Source organism: Mesoplodon densirostris, chromosome 4, assembly GCF_025265405.1.
Source record: "Mesoplodon densirostris isolate mMesDen1 chromosome 4, mMesDen1 primary haplotype, whole genome shotgun sequence".
Taxonomy (NCBI): domain Eukaryota; kingdom Metazoa; phylum Chordata; class Mammalia; order Artiodactyla; family Ziphiidae; genus Mesoplodon; species Mesoplodon densirostris.
Genome location: NC_082664.1, coordinates 38,254,087 through 38,263,839, shown reverse-complemented (window position 1 = coordinate 38,263,839; position 9,753 = coordinate 38,254,087). Strand labels below are relative to the sequence as shown.

The 9,753-nt window shown below is 45.4% G+C and overlaps 1 protein-coding gene across 2 annotated transcripts in view; it reads left to right on the top strand.

The window, feature by feature from the left end:
* The first annotated feature begins 7,786 nt into the window (after positions 1-7,786).
* Positions 7,787-9,753, top strand: part of FNTB (farnesyltransferase, CAAX box, beta) — an 87,134-nt gene continuing 85,167 nt past the window's right edge. For both annotated transcript variants that reach the window (XM_060095996.1, XM_060095997.1), the window contains exon 1: positions 7,787-8,011. In XM_060095996.1, the coding sequence (XP_059951979.1) occupies positions 7,868-8,011 (144 nt within the window). In that variant the 5' untranslated portion in view covers positions 7,787-7,867. The remainder of the gene's footprint in view (positions 8,012-9,753) is intronic.

The window sequence follows — 9,753 nt, the reverse complement described above, 5'->3', positions numbered from 1 at the left end:
TAAGTACTGTGCTCACCTAGCAGAAGGATTTCTTCCTTATCGCAGGATTAGAAGAAACAGGTGGAACCCCGCACGCCCTGATCTCAATACAGTATTGTCTTCCATTCACATCCTTTTTCTTTTCTATCTCTGATAAATAAAGGAAGAGACTCTGAAATGACGAGGAAGGAGGGGAGAGGGCAAGCTTTTGAGCCCAGTGCATACACACCTATACCCGCTCTGAGACAGAAGGGAAGGAGGGGCTCTGTGACACTGGGGTAGGGAAGACGAAACTTTGGGACACTCAGCAGGGGTGGGGAGAGTTGACCCTGTAGTGATAAGTTAGCAAACTTCAAAAATACTGTTTGGAAGGCGTGGTAGTAATACACATTTGGAAGATGTTGAAACATTTGTCCAGAAAATCATTTTGAATCTATTTTACCACTTGTCCAGTGGAGTAAAACACTGAAGATCTCTATGTTAATTGAAACGTTTAACTTTCTAGGGAGGGCCTAAAAAGTTAAAAATCTCAATTTCAACAGCCTAGGGGGGGCTGCCCTACGCATCAACCGCCTGCTGGCAGGGAGGGGAAGAGAGGAAATAGAGGGTGAGTAGAAGGTTGCAGAGGGCCAGGCCTGCATGTGGTGGACATCACTTTTGCCCACGTTACATTGGTCAGAACTCAGTCAGAAGGCCCTGCCTACATGCAAGGGGGACTGATGGGCTGTCACTTCCCAGCTGCAATGCCCCCTATGGAAAGGGATCAGACCTCTAGTGAACAGCCAGCATTTCTGCCACATAAAAAGAAGGCTGGGGTGGCTTCCAACCCTGACTATCAGCATCACAGCTTTAAAAAATACATGTGCCTGGGATCCAGCCCCAGAGATTCTGATCGGGTAAGCCTGCACTGACACCCAGGAGAATCTGTATTTTTTTTTTTTTTTTTTCTTTTTGAGGTACGCGGGCCTCTCACTGTTGTGGCCTCTCCCGTTGCGGAGCACAGGCTCCGGATGCGCAGGCCCAGTGGCCATGGCTCACGGGCCCAGCCGCTCCGCGGCATATGGGATCCTCCCAGACCGGGGCACGAACCCGTATCCCCTGCATCGGCAGGCGGACTCTTAACCACTGCGCCACCAGGGAGGCCCGAGAATCTGTATTTTTAAAGGCACAGACTAGGTTGAGAGTCACTGGTTGGCTCTGGAGTGTACACGTCTAGCATTGCCTCTCAACAGTTTTAAAAATCATTTCTCCTGGGCTTCCCTGGTGTCGCAGTGGTTAAGAACCCGCCTGCCAATGCAGGGGACATGGGTTTGATCCCTGGCCTGGGAAGATCCCACGTGCCGCGGAGCAACTAAGCCCATGTGCCACAACTACGGAGCCTGTGCTCTAGAGCCCGTGAGCCACAACTACTGAAGCCCGTGCGCCACAGCTACTGAGCCTGCATGCCTAGAGCCCGCGTGACACAACTACCGAAGACCATGTGCCTAGATCCCGTGCTCCGCAGCAAGTGAAGCCACCGCAATGAGAAGCCCGCTCACCGCAGCAAAAAGTAGCCCCCGCTCGCCACAACTAGAGAAAGCCCGCGCACAGCAACGAAGACCCAACACAGCCAAAAAGAAAAACAAATAAATAAATTAATTAAAAGAAAAAAGTCATTTCTCCGATTTCTCAATGTGAACAATGCTTTTTAATTGGCTTCAATTTTGTATGTGCTGGTAAAATAGTTTTCACCACAGTAAATCCTAAGCAGGACTAAAAGTCAATACTTTTGTACAGGTTTTCAGTAGTAGAGTCTATGTAATGATTACTAATATATAATGATTAATTTTATATCAATATTTGACACAATAAAATAATGCAGGTATGCGTAATTGATGATACATTGCTTTCTGAGAAGCTCATAGTTGTTCTCTGTGCCATAAAATCATTGTTCAGAAAGCTGTTCTTTTTGGAGTGATTTGAAACGTTTTTTCCCCCTCAGGACTCCCCTTCCGAAATTTCACAGAGTAGTAGGTGCAGGCATCTGCTGGGGTGACGTTGCTGATACAGATGGAAAATCTAGGATGGAATAGAGACCAGACAGAGGTTAGAGAGAACAAGGGGGAGGGAGGTGGGCTGACATGGAATGGTGACTGTAATAATCATTCACTGAAGTAAGCAAGAGGTAGGATGCTGTGAACAGGATGATCCCCTCCTCCCGCCCTCCCTTCCTTCCTTCCTTTCTTTATTGAAGTATAATTGACATATAACATTATATTGGTTTCAGGTGCACAACAAAATGATTCAGTATTTGTAAACATTGTGTGTGCTACAGGAAATATGAATGAAAATAGAATTTCACAATTTCCACATTCTAATGTAATCATTTAAAAATCTTTACCAGAGAATATTTACTCTATTGAAACTATTACTAAACACAAGTGTTATATATTAAAAGACCATCTTTGGGGGCTTCCCTGGTGGTGCAGTGGTTGAGAGTCCGCCTGCCGATGCAGGGGACACGGGTTCGTGCCCTGGTCCGGGAAGATCCCACATGCCGCGGAGCAGCTGGGCCCGTGAGCCATGGCCGCTGAGCCTGCACGTCTGGAGCCTGTGCTCCGCAACGGGAGAGGCCACAACAGTGAGAGGCCCGCGTACTGCAAAAAAAAAAAAAAAAAAGACCATCTTTGGGAATTCCCTGGCGGTCCAGTGGTTAGGACTCCGGGCTTCCACTGCAGGGGACCCGGGTTCAATCCCTGGTCAGGGAAATAAGATCCCACAAGCCGCACAGTGCTGCCAAAAAAAAAAAAAAAAAAAAGCTATCTTCATTAATAGATTAGAATGAATTATTCCTTTCCTATTTTCTCCCACTACATTTTGTGTGTGTATTATGTCTTATTTTATGTCTATCTCTATTTATTATTTTATATTTACATTTTGTATGTTTACTTTATTTATATTTATACAGTTTCTGTATTTATTAGCTAGTAAGCTCCTGAAGGGTAAGGCTAGTATTACGTTCATTGTCATCATCTTCTACAGTATGTTACACAAACAAGCACTCAAATGTTTATTACAGGGACTGGAAATCATTTGAGTCATTTAACTTATTCAGTGCCTATTATGTGCCAGAGAATAAGTGATGAACAATACAAAATACAGCCTTCCCTGAGAGCTTACAGTCTAGTGGGAGGAAGACAGACAGTAAACAAAATAAATACATAAGGTATAAAGTCTGTCAGCTGGTGGTAAGTGCTGTGGAGAAAAAGAAAGCAGGGGAGTGGGACAGAGTTTTAAAATCTGAGTAGAGACTTCAAGAAACGAGAGGGCAGGCCTGTCTACACGGGGGGCGGGCAGAGCATTGCTGGGGAGGGGACAGCAAGCATGACCGCTCTGAGGCTGGCACACGCCTAGGGTGGACACAGGACAGCCGGAGGCCAGTGTGGTGGACAGAGTGAACTAGCTGGCAAGTGCAAGGAGAAAAGGCCAGGTCGTGGGGCCTTCTAGGCCAGGGTAAGGACCTTGAGGTTGACTCTGAGATGATAAGAGGGCTTCATTTGCTTACACTGAAGAACTTCAGTCTGGCTTTTGAGTTTGTATTAGACTATAGGAGGACAAGAGTGGAAACGGGGAGCATAGTTAAGAGATGAGTTTAAGAATCCAAGTGACAGATGGTGGTGGCTTGGACCAGGACCTCAGCAGTGGAATTGGTAAGCAGGGGTTAAATTCTGGATGTATTTTCACCAAGATTTATGAGAGAGAGCAAGAGAGCCATCAAGGATGGCTCCAAGGTATTTGGAGGAAAGTGGGAGGATGGAGTTAACTGAGGGGGGAAGGCTGAGGGCACAGGTTTGGAAGAGATACCAGCAGCTCTGTTGTGGACACACTTACCACACGAAGACCCCTACATACGAACCTTCAAGTTGTGAACTTTCAAAGACGCGAACGTGCTATTCGCACGTCCAATCACGTATTAGTTCATGTGTCTGGTGTACATTGCCACGTGTAGCTCGCCCTCCATCTCCTATTGCTGACGATCCTTCAGCTCTACCATCTCCCACCTCCTCTCCCTCCTCCAGTCAGTAACTCGTCTTGCCTGTTCACTCGATGCCAGCCCCTGTATGCCAGCTGTTGTACTGTACTACTGTACTTTTCAAGGTACTGTGCTGTAAGATTAAAAGTGTTTTCTTTACTTTTTGTGTTTGTTTTTTATGTATTATTTGTGTGAAAAGTATTATAAACCTTTTACAGTATAGTACTATATAGCCGATTGTGTTAGGTGGGTACCTAGGCTAACTTTGTTGGACTTAACGAACAGGCACTCAGAACGGAACTCGTTCGTATGTAGGGGACTGATTGTATTAGATATCTAAGTGGAAATGCAAATAGGATATGAGAGATGAACTCGAGTTCAGAAGAGAGATCCAGTTTGGAGATATAAATGAGGGGGTTTTCAATCTACTGGTGGTATTTGAAATATTGGGACTGTCTGAGCTACAGGTGAGTGATTGTAGACAGAGAACCCCGAAGGACTCCAAAGTTACAGCGTGAGGGAGATGAGGAAATAGCAAAGGCCGGTGCCAGACACTACAAGAAGAAGGTATTTCAAGGGGAAGGGAATGATCAACCCTGTCACATGCTGCTAGGAGGTCAGGTAGGAAGATGAGACAAAGGCTGAGACTGGCCCTTGGATTTAGCAATTAGAAGTTTAACAGGGACTTGACACGAGCCAATGGGGAAGCCAGTTTGGAATGGGTTCAAGAGAGTGGGAGGAGAGGAACTGGAGCGACTGGTAGAGAGGGAATGGGAAATGGGGAGGTAGCTGAAGAAGGAGTGGAATCAAGAGCGTTAAAAATGTCTTTTTTTCCCCATGAGTGGAGAAGTAGCCTGTTTGTGGGTGATGAGCATGATCAAGTACAGGAACAATTTGATGTCTTAAGAGAGTCAAGGGAGCATGGGCATGAGGGGGAGGGAGGGATTGGCCCTAGGTAAGAGCTGGGTAACACTTGTATCCAGGAGACAGGAGGGACTGGGACTGGGAAGGCAAAGTAGGAGACCACAGATGCAGGGAGAGAAGTAATTGTGGGGGAGAAAAATTAATTACCTAGCAGGATAATGCATGAGTTCTTTCCATTTTCCAAACTCTCCAAAATATGTATTGTTACATAGATTTGCAAGATATTAAAGGAAACAATCCTTGCTGACCTATGGACTTGTGTGAGTAATGCAGTGAGAGCAGTTTTAAAGCTTACTCTAGAAGCTACTCTAGGGTCAGAAGTGCCCTCTAGTGGTTCATTTAGACCTTTACTTTTTTTTTCTTATTTTCTTGCTCTAGATAGAAGTGCAAAATAACACTATCCACATTTTATATTATTTAAAAAAAAACAATTACAGTTCACAGTTTAATTTAGAAAAATATCATACATTGGGTAAAATATACCCAAACCATCTGCAGTCCAAGCTGGAGTGACTATTAATTAATTATCATTGCTAAGACTTTCTCTTGTAAATACATCATTCTCTGCCATACCGCCAGTGTTTATGTACATTCTGCTTCTTGAATGAGTCATTTTATTAAACTCAGAGGAAGGACGACTGGTGGGCCGCCGCTGATCCAAGGCTGAAAAATCTTCGTGATGCTACGAAGAGTATAAATTCCTCATATTTTCCATTCCTTGTTGCACTTGGTTTTGTTGTCATTGGGTTTCTACTGCCTGGTATGTTCTCTCAACCTGGGTGAGTTAACTCATTTCCTCATGATCTTCCAGACTACCTTCAGTCTCCCCTGCTATGCAATCTCACAGTGTGCTGTGCTTCTTTCTCCCTCATGCCATTTCCCTCAACTGCAATAAAGCAGTCAATTCTGTAATGATTGTTTAATGTCTGTTTCTTCTGGTAAATCACGAGACCCGTAAGGGCTAAGAATGTGTGTGGCTTGTTCACCACTCTCTCCTCAGTACTTAGTTCAGTGCCCAGCACATGAACAGACACTATCCTGCAGGAGACTCTTGCCACGCCCCCATTAACATGGTTCAGATCCCACTGTGGAGGAGATTGCATTTCAGAAATAGAATTCTATTTCCTGAATACAATTGGCAATTGCTTTAGGTGTACCAGTAACAGATGTAATAATCTGTTACAAAACTGTTCCAGCTACTCTTTCAGTAGTTCAATTTAAATTTCTAGCTGGCAAAGCAATGCTTTACAAAGAAGGCAGAATCCTTAGATATGACCCAGACCTTAACAGATCATTTTTTCCAAAATAGAACTAAGGGAAAGACAATAAGATGCCAATGCAGAAGAAATAATAATGAGACTATTTCACATTGTAGAGCCATATCTGTGACCCTAACCCACACAGTCCTACACAGATTTAGAAATATTCCGGCACCTCTAGGACTTAACTCAGCAATGGTATCTCTAAAATGGACAGGGCGATAGTGTTTACCTACCTGAGGCCCGTAGGCCATCCCAGCCTCATCCTTAGACACTGGAGTCTGAGAACAGGGGAATGGCTGGTTGTGAAGGATCGCACCACGGTTCCCTGGGTCCTGGACATGTGGCTTGGAATTTAGTGGGAACAGAGTAAAATGCTCCGAGCAGGAAGTTGGGTTTGTGTCTATCTAGAAAGTCTGTTATTATCTTATCTTCTCCCACCCCCAAAACCCTCACCCCCACTCTAAATAGTTTAACCTCTTGGTGCTACAATTTTGGTGCAGTCTTTTTGTTGTGGGACCTGAAAGAGGTCCTCTTCTATTGCTTGTCCAAAGGTAGCAGAGTTTTCCTAAAATCACTACTTGAACATTTAATGGAGGCATATATGATGATTAACCCCACTCAATAGGAATTTCTTTTATTCAGAACACCTTCAGATTAAACATCAGAATGAATACAAACACACATGAGTATATTTATGGCGTGTTCTGTCAAGCTTGCTGGCCCTTCCCTCATGAGGCTCTTCCCCATGTTGTTCACACGGATGGCTCCTTGTCATCCTTCAGGTCTCGGCTTACATGTCACTTACTCCGAGAGGCTTGGCCAGACCACCCTATCTAATTAGTCCCCTCCCCCTTTACTTTCTCTCATAGACCCTGTTATTTTTCTTCATACAATTCATCACAAGTGTTCACAGATTTTTTTGTGTTCGTTCACTTGATTCTATCAATTCCATTAGGCTGTAAGGTTCTCAACGTGGGGGGGGGGCACCTTGTTTGTTTTGTTCACTTTTGTATTCTTGAGGCCTAGCACGGGTGCCTGACATGTAGTAGGTGCTCTATAAAAAAATTGCTGAATAAATGAGTGAATACTTTCCTGGTTGTTTCACTTACACTTGTCCCTTCTACTGAGTTTTAGTTCCTGCTACTGCACTGTAACCCCTAAATTGATAGGAGAGAATTGCAGTGCCACTTCCCTCCATCACTGACTACTGAGATGGCAATTCCTTTGTGGAGAAGCTGCTGGCTTCTCCTGGGCGGTTGTCATGTACCAAAAGGTGTGCAATAATTCTGTTCATAATAGTATGACTGAGGCAATCAGGAGAGCTGTCAGAAATGCCTTTTTAAAAGTTACCCTCATTGGGTTCTTGGGCACCCAAAACTGTGAACTACTGACATAAGTGAGAATGAGCAGAATGTTGAAAAGGTGTGTGTGTGTGAAATGAAATTCAGATGTACACGTCCTTCCTTGCGCGCCAGGAAACTGAGCCTCTTGCAGCAGCTCCTCTGCCCAATGGGGGGCGGCAGCATTCCAGCAACTCACTCCCTGAGGTTGTGTAGGCGGCAGGAGCGATTCGCGTTCAAAATCTTTTGACTCTACCCGCTCTCCGTAGCGCCTTAGCCCGCTAGAGTTTCAAGGCGCGTTGTTCTTTGACGAAGCTGAGTCCTATACACCGCCTGCTGCTTTCCAGAACATGGCTTCTCCGAGTTCCTTCACCTACTGTTGCCCTCCATCTTCCTCCCCTGTCTGGTCAGAGCCGCTGTACAGTTTGAGGCCCGAGCACGCGCGGGAGCGGTTGCAGGACGACTCGGTAGAAACAGTCACGTCCATGGAACAGGTGAGCTGGCTTGACTGGGCGAGGCGCCCGCGCGGGGGCTTCTGGGAGCAGGAGTCTGGTCCTCAGGGCCGCCGGGGTACGGAACCCACCCGGGAACTACAGCTCCCACAGTGCACCGCGGCGCCCCCCCCACCCCCCCCCCCACCCCGGGAAGCTCCCGGCGCCCAGGCTTGGGCTGGAGCGTGGAATGCTTGTGGGGCCGGGTTGGGGAGGGTCGTTGTCAAGGTTGGAGGGAGAGGACAGTACCTGGGCCCCCTCTGCCTTAGGGAGCGGAGAGAATCTTGTTCTGTGCCTGGAGGACTGAAGCAGCCCGGGTGGGTCGGACAGCCCACACTCCATTTTGCCAGACATCGGGAGGTTCTCGTATGGATAATGCACTTTCCCCACCCTGCTTATAGTTTTGGGACATAGCGGGGAAAAGAAGTGGCCAGACTGCGGTCATGCTATTCCATGATGTTTAATTTATGACCCACAGTGCCAGGTTTGATGCCTGCCTCGGGGGGAGACATTTTAGTAGCCATTCAATCATTTGAGCACCAGCAGTGTGTTGGTCACAATGTTGAACTCTGGAAATGCAAAGAAATAAAACAGCCCCTGATCAGGAGCATGGCACAGCCTGGTTGGGGAAGACAGAGAGGAAAACAGCAGTTTGGGAAGTGCTGTAATAAGAGTGTGAATTTTGTACCACTTGCCATTCGCTGAGGCCTCGAAGTAGATGGGACCTATCACTTTGAAACGTGTTTGCGGAATGAGTAGTGAATTATAGTTTTGTTTTTCTTCTCGTTCCTCAGTTGGAATTGGTCCCAAGTTAGTTATTGTGGAAATGGTTACCCATCTGTCACTAGGAGAAGTGATCAGAATTTTTTTTAGCACTAACAAGTAAGCATCAGGCTGCTTACTAAAATAAGATCTCTTAGTAGGATCAATCCCTAGACTTAATCTTGGAGGGACCTGCTTTGATTTTCATGCCTGAGGTTGGAAGCCTCAATTTTGGCAAAAATTAGTAATGATAATTATTATATTGTATATTTATGACTAAAATAACAAAAACAAGGGCTTGAATACACACGTATACACATAGTAGCAGAGGGAATATTTTAACTGGAGATTTAAGTTTCATGGGTTTTAGGGTAGAAAGGAAACTTTTGAATCTAGCTTCCCAGGTTAGTTAGCCCACCAGTGTGTCCTTCTACAGAAATCTTCTGCAAAAAATTGCAAAGAAATCTCCCATCAGTGAAAAAGCTACTACAGGATCTTTGCAGTATTCCTAAATGATGGATTGTTGAGTGGATTCAGGTCAAGCCTTTTTCTTTCTATCTGACCTAAGACTATGGGGTCACCCTTTGCGTAGTTAACTGAATTGACCCAGCAGATAAGGCTACGGATAAATAAAATGTTAGTGGAGAAAAGGGAATCAGAATTTGGTCTAATTTACAGACCAGAACAGAGACTTCCATGGTTAGAGGGGTAAGTCAAAAACAGGAGCATCACCAGGAGCTTTACTGATCTGCTCTTTCTCTTTTGCTTACACTGTTTTTTCAGTCACATGCCCTGCTTAGTTCCTATGAGGGAAAAACCAGCACTTATCTTCTAAGTGCTTAGATATAATGAGCGATGGAGAAATGGATGCAACAAGGTACTGGCCTGCAAAAGGGTTGGCCAAGGTCTGGGCCAGTTGTGGAAACTAGGTTCTGATATGGAGCACTGGTACTGTAGGATGTCTTTCAGATCTAGGCCCAACT